The following is a 16,998-nucleotide window of genomic DNA, read 5'->3' on the forward strand; positions in this document are numbered from 1 at the left end:
AAATGATTTAACAGTTGAACTGTTTTAATGATAGTTAACGTGATCCTTGACAACAGAGCTACTACTAGCTAAATCTCTCAGAAGTTCTCATAAAAAAATAGGGTGTGCGTGCTTTGTAATTGTGATATCAAAATAATTTGTTAAACAACTCCATCTGGGTATCAGTGATTTTTTAGATAATGATCTGGGTGTCAGTGATATGGGCAAGGTAAATTCGCAGCAAAAGAAACATGGTGGACTATGCAGATTACATCCACACTTCACATCTTCAACAAGGCCTTGGTGACAACCCTATGGGGTCAATCACCATACAATCCCCTACATACCGTGGAGCACGAAAGATTTTTGAATTACACGACACAGCTATAAGAGAACCCTCATAGCACAGATCAAATCACCAAACTAGTGATGAGTGACCTGGAATAAACATAAGAACAAGAAAAGGAAGAAAGAAAGAGCGACTGCCCTCAAGACTCAAGACCTACAGCTGAGTCTTCAATAAAATAAATCAACGCAAAGGTTGCCTACATGATAGACGAAGCCATGGTGGCAAAGTATCCACTAGAATATCCGCTATAAAAGTCAGACGACGACATCAAGGTCAAACGCTGCAGGATAGACCAATGTGAGAACAAGGAAGGCACACACACTGGCACAGCAAGGGACTGCACCAGTGGCCGACAGCACAGCAGATACCACAGATGACGGATGCTTTTGCGACGAGCCCCGTAGGTGATTTTTTCAGCGAAGCCTTCACAAATATATAACAACCAAAGGGTACCGCCCCGGACGCCATCGTCGCTAGCCTTAGAGGCTTCTAAGGCAGGCCATATGCTCAGAATCCGACATTGTCGGCACGGGAGCATGGTGTTTAATAACGACACCTCCAAGAAGATAAATGGCGTCCGAAGCGTCACCATCTGCCCAACAAAAAATCAGGGTGAGCTTTTGCCGAGAACCCCTGCAGCCAAAGGCATCCATGGTGGGCCACCGCCCCACGAAGAGGCAGTAGCCGGCGCGTGGAAGACCGCCGGTGCTGGCCCGTCGTCGGAGGAGTACTTGGCCGACGATGGCGGCGACGACGACAGGCCGCTCGCGCAGGAGCAGTCGGACCCGAAGTGCGAGGGCCCCAGCCGCTTGACGATCCGCGCCGTGAGCTCAAGCGAACTTCTTGGACGGCGGCTGCATCTCGGCGGCGGCACACAACCTGGTACAATGTGATAGATGGACATGGACGGTGAGCTGCTTGCTGCAGCTGCAGGTTTTCATATCATCCTCAGGCTGAGGTACTGCTGGCACTGCAGCAGCCACGGCGCGTGCTGCCTCATCATCATGCCTTCTCCAAGGTCAAACGCCACGGCCCTCTGGCACGGCGGCGGTGGCAGCGCGTGGAACACCGCCGGCGCCGGCCCGTCATCGGAGTAGTACTCGACCGACGACGGCGGCGACGACGATAGGACGCTCGCGCCGGAGCAGTCGGACCCGAACGGGGAGGAGCCGCCGCCGCTACCGGCGTTGTCGCGCTGCTCTGCAGCTTGCCTCCTCCTGTTGTGGTTCTTGCGACGGGCGGCGGCGGCTGAGCGCCACCCGCCGATGGCGAGCGTCAGCTCCAGCTCCGTGCCGGCGGCGGCGTCCGCGTCCTCGTCCTCGTCGGCGCTGACGATGTACTCGTCCGCCGGGAGCTGCAGGTTCAGCGGCCGCCGCGGCTGCTTGCTACGCCGGCGGGTGGTCATCAGCGCCGGCGCGCCTTGGGTCAGGTCGCTCATCAGCTCCCTCTGGACGCGGTACAGGCGGTGCAGCTCGTGGACCTGATAGGATGATTGCCAAGAACAATGGCGATGATCAGTAGCAGTTCATACTCCATACATCCACTTCGTTTTCAGGATGAAAGAAAGAAGTAGCAACGGTGTGAAGAAGAAGAAGAAGAACACATAGTTTCTTGGTGCTTTATTACCTGCTGCCTGAAGGTTTCTTCGTGCTTGACCATGGCCATCTTCATGACCTCCATGTCACATTGCCTCACGAGCTGCCTGTCCATCATCATCCTCGTAGCTATAGCCGCTCTCTATTCTTGCTCGATGGAGCTTGGCTACCGATCCCGGCCGGTCACCAGATTCTTCAGTGCCGACTGCCGAGCTGGCGCTGGAACTGGAACTGGAACAACACACGAGGCTGTTGAGAGAGAGAGAGAGAGAGCAGGAGCAGGTGTTGGGGTGGTTCTGAAACTGGGGTGGCACGGGAGTGGATTTATAAATACCTCCGCCAGCACCCATGGTGGTGCCTTTCTGTTCGCTAGACACTAGGGAGGGATTAAGGCTTGTTTAGTCCTCCCAAAAGTTTACGTCGCATATTATAGAATGTTTGGACACATATATGGAGTATTAAATATAGACTAAAAAATAACTAATTACGTAGATTATGACTACTTTACGAGACGAATCTTTTAAGCCTAATTAGACCATGATTTGACAATAAAGTGCTACAGTAACACGTGTGCTAATGATGAGTTAATTAAGTTTAATAAATTCGTCTCGCGTTTACTGTCGGATTCAATATTATATTTTTTATTAGTATCCGAACACCACGACACCCGTTAATACCGATATGACAGCCCAAAACTTTGCAACATGTAACTAAATTGCGTGCCTCGCCTCCTTTCTGGCAGGGCAAGCAACAGGAAGAGAGAGCAGACAGAGAGAGGGAGGGGAGACCCGGTCAGCTGCATGCATGCACCCTGGCTGATGGCACTGTCAGTGTCACTCGCTGGCTTGCTAAGCATGCATGCAGTGCCCCTCCCAGAGCAGACAGGCCTGCAGGAGCCCAGTTTAATCTTCTTCTATCTACCTCGTCACCCCATGCACGCGCGGGGCCCACTGCATGCATGGACATGGACGGACGGACCCAAAGCAACTGGTACTGCGAACCATGCAGCAGGAGGAGCCGAGGAGTGCATTTCAAACAGTGCGCACACTTTGTGAGTATGTGATGCAGTGTACTGGAGTACAAGTGTGTGCCATGATCATTGCTTTGTGCAGTTTGTTTAGTACAGTTTCGTTCTCCTCATGTCATGTGTGCAATAAGAAAGATATTCCTAGTGAGATGGAGCTGTCAGCTTGTCACTGAAAACAAGCAAAGGGATAGGAAGAAAGGGCCATTGAGCTGATGATGATGGATGAGCAATGCGTGTGGCTCCTCTCATTCAGTGCTACCTGCATTATTGCCACATTTGCAATGTTGGGTGGATACATAATTGGATGCATCTATCCAAATCGATGAATCTAACATTAACAAAGCCCATGTCATTGGGGAGCGGGTAATAAGGGGAGCCAGTTGCCCAGTTGCAATTCTTGTCTTGCTGCTGGAGTTGGAGGTTAGTGCCGGCCTTCTGCTCTTCTCTGGGGGGAAAAAACCATAAAAAAACTCTGTGTTGCAGTTGCAGGAGGAGCAAGTCAGCTGAGAAGGCAGCAAAGGCTGGTTGGATGCATGGATGGATGGATGCAGAGTTGCAGAGATCCCTTTGATAGGAAGCATGAAGCATGCATGTCTGCTGCTGCACAATGCTGAGAAACTGATTTGATATTGTTGTTGCAATGCATGCGCATGCAATTGCTTCATCAAACAAAACTGCAATTACGTAGGAGTACTCCTTGTTAGTTATGGTGAATGCTTCATTGTAACGGTGATTAGCTGGGGGTGATGTTCAGTGGTGATCAAGTGATTGAAAAGAGCCTAAGCAACGGGATGGATCGATGTATGGATAGATGGTCCGAGGGAGGACAAGACAGTGGTGCACGCTTTGCCGGCGGAGGGAGGCGCAGCCGTACACTGTGCTAGGCCCACAATGGAGAGAGAGTGTGTGATGAGAGAGAGAGAGAGAGAGAGAGGGGGGGGGGGGGGGGGGGGGGGGGGTGAGAGAGAGACTTCCTCCTTTCTCGGCTTTCTTTTGGTCTTCTTCCTACCAGTGCAAAAGCCCTTTTATGGATAAGATAAAACACTGTCCGTTTGACAGCAGTGCCGGCCTACTTGTTCCCTTCAAAACTTCTTGCAGTGGGCATGTCACTTACAAAAAAAGATCTGCCAAAAAAAAGATTTTTATTTCACACGTTTCTAGCTAGCAGGGGAAATACTAGTAGAGGTAATCCCCACTTAGTCACTAACAAAAAAAGAGCTGCAAAAGAATACTATTTCCTCTATCATTGTGACTTACTATATTCCTTTACAATTAATTAACAACTGCTAATACGAAGTAGTAGCTCAATGCAAAAACTGCATTCATCATCATGGCCAAATTAGGCCCAAAAAAAGGTTGAAAAACAGTAGAAGCTTTGTAGGTAGGGGAGAAAGTCGCCTCCCTCTCGCTTTGCATACTTCTAAAGGTAAAAGCCTACTTTCGTCAGGGGTTTTGGGGGCCTTTTTTCCACCAAGTACTCCATTATTTTCTGGCCAGGAAAAGGAGGCCGGCTAGCTCATCGATTGTTTGCTCTGCAAAAGCAATTGGCCAGCAGAGTGCAGTGGTGTGTGGAGCTAGCTTCTCAAAAGCATATATCGGCCAACTAGAACAGCATTTTCTGAACTCAAAAGACAAATAGGGTGCAGTGATTCTAGCTAGCCTTCTGGCCTCTGAGCTCTGGGCTCTGGCTGCTCTCCTGCAAGTTCGTTCGTCGATCGACGCTCCTGAGATTTTTGTTTCTGAACAGAAACATTCACCAAAAACATGCAATAGTTTGCAGATTTGCATGAGCTCCTTGACAAAACATGTTGTCTGCCTGTCTGTTGTCGCCTGTTATTCTGAAGCTCTCACTTCTCGGGCCGTTTGTGGTCTGTATGATCCAAAACATCACCATGGATGCAGACTTGCATTCCAGGCGAGAAATCAGTCAGTGTAGTAAAAGAACAAAACTAACCTCTGAAGATAAAGATAAAATAAACAGCTCCGAAATTAAACAGAACTTGTTAGGATAATAGGCAATTTCCATGTCATTTTAATTCCATAAATTAACAGCATGATGATGACATATAAAGAATTATTAATCATTGAAATCATGATATGGATTATATCCATGGTAAAACTACATGCTGGATCATATATCATGTGAAACTTATGAAGATCATGAACCATAACAAAGAGAAACACATGGAATGATATATATATCATATCTGCAACAAGCATAAAGCTACATACGAAACAACAGGACTCGTAGAGCATATAACTAGCAGGAACAGACATAAGATATCTTATGAAATGACATGACTGAACATATGAAACAAACCGATGAACTACGGAAACACGTAGAACGTAAAACAGAGAGAAGATGAAACGATCATACCCTCCCATCCGCAATTCCGAAGTTCCAGCAACTTCCCTTGACATGCCGTAGGAGAAGAAGATGTTCCTTCCGTCAGCGATCGGGAAGAAGACGATGTATGGTGATGGCGGCTCTTCGGGCAGTCGCGTAGACGCTCCCCAAAAACCTAATTGCCGATCCCCTGTGCAAGGTCCCGAACGACAAGGGCTTCGGAGGCACCTGCCCTCTCGCTCCTCCGTGCGCGCAGAGTTACGAGATGAGGAAAGCCATCAAGCAACTGAATCCAGTTTCCGGAATACGTGTGTTCTCTATTTTAACTGGAGTTGGAAGACTCGCTGGGAAAACGGAGAGACCCGCAGGGAAGACAGAGAGACCCCGGGAGATCAAGAGTCAGGCCGGCTTTTCGTTGAAAACTCCCGTGGTTAGTGGGTGCTAAAAAGTTAACACGCCACGCCACGCCTGCCTGCCTCGCCACGCCACGCCACGCCACGCCCCGAGCCCGACCCGGCCGGCGGCGGCGCGCGCGCGCGTGTGGCACGCCTTTGTCTGTTTCTCAACTTCTCAAATTAGACGGATTAATTCCAACCATTTAAGTTGAGTCAACGTCCTTTTAACTTCCAATCCGGTACAAATAATAATACCCACAATTACAAGCCATAGAGTTATTGATTTATTAAATATATAAATGGGCCTAGCCCATAATAAATCCAACAATCCCCACCAAACTCTAGGGTGTGTAACTGTATAGTTCCAGAATCACAATTCTTTGATATACTAGTGTTTCGATGGAGACTGTTAAGTTGAACATCCACCTAGAACAAGAGTTTCACTCAGTCACAACTGAACAATGGACTATGCCTTGAATTGACAGTTTTGTGTGAGGTGAGATTCACTCAAATCCTTTGCTGGTACTAGGTTGCAACAAGCATCCCCGCTGTTTGAAGCATATAAGTCACACTTCTATGCCTTTCATGAGTGTTTAGGGATAACCCAGGTCCCATAGACTGTGACCAACAGTCTGACTCATATAGGTGTACTTCTCAAAAGATGTTCTGTAGGACAACATCTCATCTTTATAAGACTCTCGAAATACATTAAGGTAAATACCATCCTGCCTTACAGAAAGAAAGATATGCATCAGAGATAGGTTCGTAGGGAACTTTCCTCTCAATCTACTTATAGCTTGTTTCACCACTCTACTTCACGGGATCTCTGATCACATAGAGCAGGTTACCACTACAGTAGATTTTCACGTGGGTCTCATACCCATCTCTCTCGATGCACTTTCTATCACATTTCGTGACAGTCCCTTAGTGAATTGATCTGCCAGATTATTCGACGTGTGAACATAGTCCAACGTTATAACTCCGGAGGTTTTCAACTTTCTGATAGTCTTTAATCTTCTTTTAACATGCCTTGTGAACTTCATGTTATTCCTGGAACTGTTGACCTTTGTGATCACAGTTTGGTTGTCACAGTTCATTGAGATAGCCGGTATCGGTTTTTCAACTACCGGTAAATCCAACAGGAAATCACGAAGCCACTCGGCCTCAGCTCCAGCAGTGTCCAATGCAGCGAGTTCTGCTTCCATTGTAGACTTCGTTAAGATAGTCTGCTTGCAAGACTTCTAGGAAACAGCGCCACCAGTAAGCAGAAACACATATCCGCTCGTGGCATAAAGCTCATCAGCATCAGAAATCCAGTTGGCATCACAATAGCCTTCCAGCACTTTTGGATGTCCAGTATAATGAATACCATAAGTCATAGTACCTTTCAGATAACGCAACACTCTCTCAAGAGCACGCCAGTGATCATCTCCTGGGTTTGACACAAACCGGCTCAGCTTGCTCACAGCATATGAGATGTCAGGCCTTATCGCACTCGCAAGGTACATGAGTGAGCCAATGATCTGGGAGTATGTCAGTTGATCCCTTGCTATTCTTCGATTTTTCCTCAATAGCATGCTAGGATCATAAGGCGTGGGAGCAGGATCACAGTCACTAAAACCAAAGCGACTTAATACCTTTTCCACATAGTGGGATTGTAACAGAGTTACCCCACCATCACCTTCTCTAATAAGCTTGATGTTTAAAATAACATTAGCTTCTCCCAAATCTTTTATTTCAAAATTGCTCGACAGAAGTTTCTTTACTTCCTTAATCATATTGAGATTTGATCCAAAGATCAGGATGTCATCAACATATAGGCACAGCATAACAGCTTCACCCCCACCATATCGATAATACACACACGTGTCAGCTTCATTCACAGAGAAACCGTTAGATGTTAAAGTATTATCAAACCTTTCATGCCATTGCTTAGGTGCTTGTTTTAGGCCATATAATGATTTTAACAACCTGCACACCTTGTTCTCTTGACCATCCGCAATGAACCCTTCTGGCTGATCCATATAGATCTCCTCTTCTAACTCTCCATTCAGGAAAGCTGTCTTAACATCCATCTGATGAATGATAAGACCATAAGAGGCAGCCACGGCAATTAAGGTGCGAATTGTAGTCAATTGAGCAACTGGTGAATAGGTGTCAAAGAAATCTTCACCCTCTTTTTGAGTATATCCTTTGGCCACAAGCCTTGCCTTGTACCTCTCAATTGTACCATCAGGCCTAAGCTTTTTCTTGAAAAATCCATTTGCAACCTATAGGTTGACACCCATAAGGACGGTCAACGACCTCCCAAGTTCTATTAGACATAATAGAATCCATCTCACTCCTTACTGCTTCCTTCCACAAGTCAGCATCAGGAGAAGAATATGCCTCTCTAATGGTGGTTGGTATGTCTTCCACAAGGTACACTAAATAGTCATCACCAAAGAATTTTGCAACCCTCTGTCTCTTGCTCTTTCGAGTGACTATAGTGTCATCCTCCTCAGGGATGTGCACATGAGAATCTTCAGCATGATCTAGTTCGTGTTCATGGGGAATTGTAGTCTCATGACTTGTTTCACTAGGTGTATTCTTCATTGGGAATTCATTCTCAAAGAATGTAGCGTCTCTAGATTCTATGATTGTATCAACATACATATCAGGAACTTCAGATTTTATAATTAAGAACCTATACCCAATGTTGTGAAAGGCATAGCCAAGGAAAATACAATCAACAGTTTTAGGCCCAAGTTTACGCTTTTTGTTGATTGGCACATTTACCTTAGCCAAGCAACCCCAAGTGCGCAAATATGAGAGATTTAATCTTCTCTTTTCCCATTCCTCAAATGGTGTGATCTCTTTGTTCTTTGTTGGAACTCTGTTCAGGACATGACATGCTGTCAAAATCGCCTCACCCCACTATTCCTTAGATAATCCCGCTGTACTCAACATGGCATGCACTAACTCTGTTAGAGTGCGGTTTTTCCTTTCAGCAATCCCATTGGATTGTGGTGAGAATGGCGATGTCCTCTCATGAACAATACCATGTTCCACACAGAACTCATCGAAAACATTAGAGAAATATTCTCCACCTCGATCGGACCTTAACCGCTTTATTTTCCTCTCAAGTTGGTTCTCAACTTCAGCTTTATAGGTCTTAAAATAATTAAACGCTTCATCTTTTGTTTTTAAGAGATACACATAGCAAAACCTGGTGGAGTCATCTATAAACATGAGGAAGTATCTTTTATAGCCTTTAGTCAAAATTCCATTCATTTCGCACAAATCAGAATGGACAAGTTCTAGAGGTGCTAAATTCCTCACCTCAGCAGCCTTGTGAGGCTTGCGGGGTTGTTTTGATTCAACACATACATGGCACTTAGACTTTTTGACCAAATTGAATTTAGGAATTAAATTTAGATTTGCTAACCGCATAAGACAGCCAAAACTTGCATGACAGAAACGTGAATGCCATAAATCCGACTCATCAGAAATATTAACATAATTCACCATTTTATTACACACATCATGCAGTGATAAGCGGAACAAACCTCCGCAATCATATCCTTTACCAACAAAAGAACCATGTTTCGACACAACACATTTATTCGACTCTAGAACAATTTTGTAGCCATCTCGACATAGCATAGACGCACTAACAAGATTCTTCTTGATGGAGGGCACATGCTGCACGCTCTTCAATGGCACCGTCTTTCCCGAAGTAAACTTCAGAATGACCGTACCAACACCAAGAACATGAGCACGCGACCCATTTCCCATCAACAAGGCGCCAGACCTCTCGACCTGGTAGGAAGAAAACAGAGAAACATCAGCACACACATGAATATTTGCACCACTATCCATCCACCACTCAGGTGAATTACATACTGAAAGAACAAATGGTAAAGAATTACCATACCCAGTTGCTCCTTCTCCAGTATCAGTAGTGACAACATTTGCTGATTTCTTTTCCTGCTTGAACTTGCGCTCAGGGCACTCACTTGCCCAGTGCTGTTCACTGCCACAAACAAAGCAGCCTCCATCTCTCTTGTTGTTGTTCTTTTTAAACTGTGCTGTTTGAACAGGCTTAGTTGTGTTCTCTTGCTTGTTCTGGTTTTTCTTCTTTTTATACTTGCGGAATCTAGAGTTTCTCTTCTGTACCACATTAGCAGTAGAGGTCTCAACACTCTTTCCATTGTCTTTTGCTCTCGCTCTCTCCTCAACATCAAGAGTACCAATGAGCTCTTCAACATTGAACTCCTGTCTCTTATGTTTGAGTGAGGTAGCAAAGTCCTTCCAAGAAGGTGGTAACTTGGCGATTATACCGCCAGCCACAAACTTGTCAGGTAAGACACATGGAAAGAGCTCAAGTTCCTTAGCTAGTGCCTGAATCTCATGAGCCTGTTCCACTACAGATCGGTTCTCAACCATCTTGTAGTCATACAGCTGCTCCATGAGGTACAGCTCGCTACCAGCATCGGTAACTCCAAACTTTCCCACAAGTGCATCCCACAGCTCTTTCCCTGTAGGAAGGATGATATAGCTTTTCTGGAATTTTAGATCAAGTGCGCTAATCACTGCACCTCGAAAGAGGTTGTCATCAGCCTTAAACTTAGCCTCATCCTCAGGAGGCAAGTTAGCAGGTTTGCCCTTAGAGACATGATAACATGACATTGCAGTGAGCCACAATTCCATCTTAGCTTTCCAGATCAAGAAGTTTTTACCATCAAAAGGATCAGGCTTTAACACAGCAGCAAAACCTCTGACAGAAAATGCCTAAAATTAGGTTTTTGGATTGTTAGGATAATAGGCAATTTCCATGTCATTTTAATTCCATAAATTAACAGCATGATGATGACATATAAAGAATTATTAATCATTGAAATCATGATATGGATTATATCCATGGTAAAACTACATGCTGGATCATATATCATGTGAAACTTATGAAGATCATGAACCATAACAAAGAGAAACACATGGAATGATATATATATATCATATCTGCAACAAGCATAAAGCTACATACGAAACAACAGGACTCATAGAGCATATAACTAGCAGGAACAGACATAAGATATCTTATGAAATGACATGACTGAACATATGAAACAAACTGATGAACTACGGAAACATGTAGAACGTAAAACAGAGAGAAGATGAAACGATCATACCCTCCCATCCGCAATTCCAGCAACTTCCCTTGACATGCCGTAGGAGAAGAAGATGTTCCTTCCGTCAGCGATCGGGAAGAAGACGATGTATGGTGACGGCGGCTCTTCGGGCAGTCGCGTAGACGCTCCCCAAAAACCTAATTGCCGATCCCCCATGCAAGGTCCCGAACGACAAGGGCTTCGGAGGCACCTGCCCTCTCGCTCCTTCGTGCGCGCAGAGTTACGAGATGAGGAAAGCCATCAAGCAACTGAATCCAGTTTCTGGAAATTTTAACTGGAGTTGGAAGACTCGCTGGGAAAACGGAGAGACCCGCAAGGAAGACAGAGAGACCCCAGGAGATCAGGAGTCAGGCCGGCTTTTCGTTGAAAACTCCCGTGGTTAGTGGGTGCTAAAAAGTTAACACGCCACGCCCCGAGCCCGAGCCCGGCCGGCGGCGGCGGCGGCACGCGCGCGTGTGGCACGCCTTTGTCTATTTCTCAACTTCTCAAATTAGACGGATTAATTCCAACCATTTAAGTTGAGTCAACGTCCTTTTAACTTCCAATCCGGTACAAATAATAATACCCACAATTACAAGCCATAGAATTATTGATTTATTAAATATATAAATGGGCCTAGCCCATAATAAATCCAACAGAACTGGTGCTAGCTAGCAGCCAATGATAAAGTAATCAGGGAGCACAGCATGGCATGCATGCTCACTCGCACGGGCAAGATGAGAGAGAGAGGGTGCTGGCTAAAATTCAGTGCTGAACTTTTCAGAGAGGAAAGCACATCGGTCGCCGCGAAGAATTCAGCAGGCTGCAGCCTCCATTCTGTCGCCCCTCCGCGACACGGGCTCCTCGAAGCCGTGGCCCTCGCCATCATTCCGGTCTCCTGGAAGCCTGTGCCGAGTGTGAGTAACAGCTGGATTAGCTAGGGCAAAGCCATGGGGGGTTTAGGTTTATGGGGTGGACCGTGGAGAAATGCTGGTGGTTTGAAAGAAGAGGCGATGCGAGCGTGCCATCATGACTGTCATCGTCATTGCGTCAGGGCGAGAGTGGGTGCGAGTCTACCCCATGCCTAGAAAGGCTGGCAAGGGCGTCCCAACAGCTAGCTACGATGACATGAGCAGGAAAAAAAAGAGTCGTCCTTGACGACGAACAAATAGCTGATATATTTCACAAAGTTTAAGAAGCTGAGAGAGTAACATGCGGGTTCAATAGCACATAAAAAGAAAAAAATATACTCTCTCCTTCTAAGTTTCTCAGGCGCCTAAGCAATTTTCACCGAGACCAAGGCACATATTAACTCACGCGTGCAAACGGTTCGGTTTCCACGCGCAACGCCTCTACGCGAAAAATACGGCCGTATACGCGCCAACGTCACGTCTATACACGCCCGCGCACCAAACTGCAGCAAACGGCTGCATGCCAAACTCGCGCGCCCCACATGCCAAAAACTCGCGTAGTTTGTTTGCCGGCCAAAATTTGAAGCCGATTTTACTACCAAAAATCACCGCGCTTTACGTACAAAACATCACGCGCCGATAGCCAATTGCCACTCGAAATTTTGAAGCCACCTTGGCTCTATATATTCCGTCTTCCTGGCATGTGTTAAGCTACTTAAGCTCAACTCTCTGGTAGAAAGACCACAACCCACCTCTCTCTAATCCACGGCACAACTAGGATTTGATCTCAACCAAGAACCACCGCCGGATTGGGACATCAATGGCAATTCGATCGATTGGGATGCCATCAACGAGTGGGAGGGTCCTTATCGATAAAATTTGCTCGGCAGTCCACCAAGGGGTAACCCAAGGTAACAGATTTATTCTTAGAGGTGGGCGAGATTAGGAGCGAGATGGTAACAGAGACACAAGACACAAGATTTATATAGGTTCAGGCCGTCAGCGTGACGTAAAACCATACATCTTGTGCTTTGTTATTTTGTATTAATTAGGTATGAGATTAGGGAGCCTATCGTCTAGGGGACCCTTGCCCCTCCTTATGTACTTTGGAGGGGTAGGGTTACAAGGAAAATATTCTATTTGGTACTATTACAATATATTCTTGCAGCCTTGCGGTGCACGCCTTGATCTTCTGGGCTGGGCCACCTCTGATGGTGCGGCCCATGTCTTGTCCTGTGGATACCCGAGGTCATATCCCCCACAGCTAGTCTCCGAGCGCCTTGTATCCTTTGGTGATGCCATCTTGATCAAGTCCGAGCAGATTGACTTGAAGCCGACCAGTTTAACTGGCGTTCCGAGCGGAGATAATCGAAGCCGACCAGTTTAACTGGCGTTCCGAGCGGAGATAATCGAAGCCGACCAGTTTAACTGGTGATCCGAGCGAAGATAATTGAAGCATAGACCTTGCCATATCAATGAGTGTTCTATTCTTCCTCTCAACAAGGCCATTTGATTGTGGAGTGTACTTGGTCGAGAATTGATGTCTAATTCTAAATTCATCACACAACTCATCAATTCTAGTGTTCTTGAACTCACCACCATTGTCACTTCTAACTCTTTTGATGGTTGTTTCAAACTCATTGTGAATGCCCTTGACAAATGATTTTTATGTTGCAAACACATCACTTTTGTCCACTAGAAAGAATACCCATGTGTATCTAGTATAATCATCTACTATTACAAAGTCATTTATTTCCACCAATGCTAGTGTATTGTGTTGGCCCAAATAAATCCATATGCAATAACTCAAATGTTTTACTAGTGCTCATCATGCTTTTCTTAGGATTGGTGTTTCCAACTTGTTTTCCGGCTTGACAAGAGCTACAAAGCTTATCCTTTTCAAATACAACATCTTTCAAGCCTCTAACCAAGTCATACTTAACCAATCTATTCAATTGTTTCATTCCAACATGATCAAGCCTTCTATGCCATAACCAACCCATGCTAGACTTATTGAACAAGCATGTAGATAATTTAGCTTCACTAGCATTGAAATCAACCAAGTATAGATTCTCATATCTAAAGCCTTTGAAGATCAAATTAGAGCCATCTACACTTATGATCTCTATATCATCTACCCCAAATATGCATTTGAATTTAAGATCACACAATTGAGCCACGGATAGCAAATTAAAGTTCAAGCTCTCTACTAGCAACACATTGGAAATTCTCATGCCATTGGATATTGCAATCTTACCAAGCCCTTTGACCTTGCCTTTGCCATTGTCACCAAATATGATACTATCATAACCATCATTGCCATTGGTGTTGATTGAGTTGAACATTCTTGCATCACCGGTCATGTGTTGAGTGCACCCACTATCAAGAACCCAATGCCTTCCTCCGGCTTTGTAATTGACCTACAAAAGAAGATCAATTCCTTTTAGGTACCCAAACTTGCTTGGGTCCTTGAAGGTTAGTCACTAAGCTCTTTGGTACCCAAATGGCTTTCTTCTTTGAGCCCATCCATGGTTTACCAATGAACTTAGCCTTTACACCATTTGTACCCTTAGTAAGCCATAGAAAGAATTAATCTTAATTGAGGATACATTAGCATTTTTGCTCTTGTTCTTGCACTCATGCTCTTTATGACCAACTTGCTTGCAACTAGTGCAAAACCGACCATTGTTCTTCATAAAACTAGTCTTGTGAGGAGCAAAGGCCGCCTTACCTTTCTTGGGGGTATAGCCCAATCCCTCTTTGTAGAGAGAAGCTCTTTGGCTACCCAAGCACATAAGCAAGCAGTCCTCACCACCATAGGCCTAAGCCAAGGTGTGAGTGAGCTTATTGACCTCTTTCTTGAGGTTCTCATTCTAATCTCAACCATTAGTGAGGCATCACAAGTGAGACCGTCACTACTAGATGAGGTGGAAATAGAAGTACTACAAGAAGGGTTAGCGGGAGCAACAATGATAGGCATAGATAATGATTCATCAATTATATCACAAGTTAAGCCTACATTGCAAGTTTCAACATGCTTCTTTTTATTTTGCTCATCTAGCAAAGAGGAACGAGCCTTTTCAAGCTTTTTGTGAGCCTTGCCAAGCTTCTCATGGGCTTCCTCTGGCCTCTCATGAGATGCATTGAGCTCATCAAAGACTTGCTTAAGGGCTTTTAGTTCCTTACGCAAACTTTTGCATTCCCTTCTCTTGATGTCAAAGTGTTCTTTAGAGTCTTCTAGCATGTCAAATAGTTCATCCTCAGTAGGTTCATCATCATCACTATCACTTTCATTTTCATTTTCATTATCATGTTCCTCATCACTTCCATCATCACAAATTTGTACCTTAGTGGCCTTAGCCATGAAGCATGATGGAGTGTCGAAGAGAGAAGGCTTCTCATTGATTGCAATGCTTACAAGTGCCTTCTTCTTGGTGGTCTTGTCATCATCACTATCATCATCATCACTTGAGGAAGCATCACTATCCCAAGTGACCACATATGTGAAAGTGCATCTAGCCCTTTAGTGGGTTTTGGATGATTGAATGACAACATGATTAAAGGACTAACCCGTTTGCTAAGTGTGAACAGGTAATAGGTTATCTCACAGGTACTTAATGAAAGCCAAAATGATGTGTTGTTGTATAAACAATCTAGTTCAAGCACAAGACAACAATGCAAATGGAATTCATGCTAAGGCTTAATTATTGTGGGATTTCCATGTACTATGTGAAAGCAAGCTCGTGATTATTAGTTAATGAGACATGAGGGATTGCATATGGATTGGTCTCATATTTGAAGCTTACTAGATTGAAATGAAAATGATAACAATACATGAATGGATGATTCAACACAAGATGTGACTTGATGGCTTGAGATGGTGAAGATAGCAAGGAAAGGCTTCGAGGTACTAAGCAAGGGTGAAGGGCAAGCGACGGCTTGGCGGCCGAAGAACCTAGCTAGGGTGAAGAAGAAAGTACTTGCATTTAGTTGAGGTACTAATCAAGCTAAGATGGTCATATTTATGTGAAGGATTAAATCTATAATGAAGTATTTGATGGAAGTGACTTGATACATTTGGGATTATTCAAACTTGATGAATGGAATCAAGTCACATGCTCAAGATGGCTATGCTCAAGTGAAAAGATCAACATCAGCATGTTAGCACCCTTACTTGATGAAGATTGGAAGGGACGGCATCAATTCAAAAAGAACAACTCAAGTGGTACAAATTCATATTTCCGTTTATCTTGAGTTTAATAGGTATGCCGTACTATTAAGAGGGATGCATCATGTTGATAGATAATGTTTCATAAGTGCTCAAGCCAACCCATGTGAGTTTGAGTATTTGAGCGACAAAAGTGCTAACTGATTTTTTGCTGGTCTGGCAATACCGGACGTGTCCGGTATTCATACCGGACGTGTCCGGTATTTGTCCAGCAGCTGTAAAACTGTTGTTCTCGGGTTGGTTCGTCGGGAGTTCCGACGTAGGTCGGGAGTTCCGACGGTCAGGAGTCCCGGCATGGGTCGGGAGTTCCGACGTCTCGCACTTCAACTGACTTGGAGGGTTCACTATGCTGGTCATACTGGACGTGTCCGGTATTCATACCGGACGTGTCCGGTATGGATGACCAGAGGCCAACGGCTAGTTTTCAAAAGTCGTGAGGGTCGGGAGTTCCGACATGCGTCGGGAGTTCCGACATCTCACTAACCTTAACTTAGTTACATGTTTTTCAAAAATGCTGAGGGTCGGGAGTTCCGACGTGAGTCGGGAGTTCCGACGGTCGGGAGTCCCGGCATTCATCGGGAGTTCCGACACCTCACATCTTCACTGTAACTTAGTTACCGTTGGCGCAGTGTGAGTCATACCGGACGTGTCCGGTATGCATACCGGACATGTCCGGTATTGCAACGGCTAGTTTTTCAAGGGGGCTATAAATACCCCCAAGCCTCCACCTTTGGAGGCTGCTGATTCTGCTGAGATAGACACACGTTTTTGAGCCTTGCCAACTCTCCTAAACCCTCTCTTAGTGAGTGTGTGATCCAAATTGCAAAATCAATCTGTGGGTTGAGAAAGAATTTGAAAAAGAGAGCAAGCAACCACTTGAGCACTTGTGCATATTGTCAATCTCGTGATTCGCATTTGTTACTCTTGGACTCTTCGGTCCTAGATGGCTAGGCGTCGCCGGAGAGCAACCGAGAGATTGTGGTTGCTTCGGAAAGTTTGTAACGGTCGATTCCGCCG

General features: G+C 45.2%; 1 protein-coding gene across 1 annotated transcript; it reads right to left on the minus strand.

Moving 5' to 3' along the window:
* Window positions 1-353: 353 nt before the first annotated feature.
* On the minus strand, window positions 354-2,163 carry LOC136506148 (uncharacterized). Its single transcript, XM_066501263.1, has 2 exons — window positions 1,955-2,163; window positions 354-1,808 (listed from the first exon to the last, which is right to left on the minus strand). The coding sequence occupies exons 1-2, from the start codon at window positions 2,042-2,044 to the stop codon at window positions 1,266-1,268; spliced, it is 633 nt and encodes a 210-aa protein (XP_066357360.1). The 5' UTR covers window positions 2,045-2,163; the 3' UTR covers window positions 354-1,265.
* Window positions 2,164-16,998: the final 14,835 nt, after the last annotated feature.

This window comes from Miscanthus floridulus, chromosome 14, assembly GCF_019320115.1.
Source record: "Miscanthus floridulus cultivar M001 chromosome 14, ASM1932011v1, whole genome shotgun sequence".
Taxonomy (NCBI): domain Eukaryota; kingdom Viridiplantae; phylum Streptophyta; class Magnoliopsida; order Poales; family Poaceae; genus Miscanthus; species Miscanthus floridulus.

Coding starts and splice junctions, on each gene's coding strand:
- LOC136506148 (XM_066501263.1), bottom strand. CDS start 2,044: ATGATGATGGACAGGCAGCTCGTGAGGCAATGTGACATGGAGGTCATG. Junction 1,809..1,954: donor AAGAAACCTTCAGGCAGCAG/GTAATAAAGCAC, acceptor TCATCCTATCAG/GTCCACGAGCTGCACCGCCT.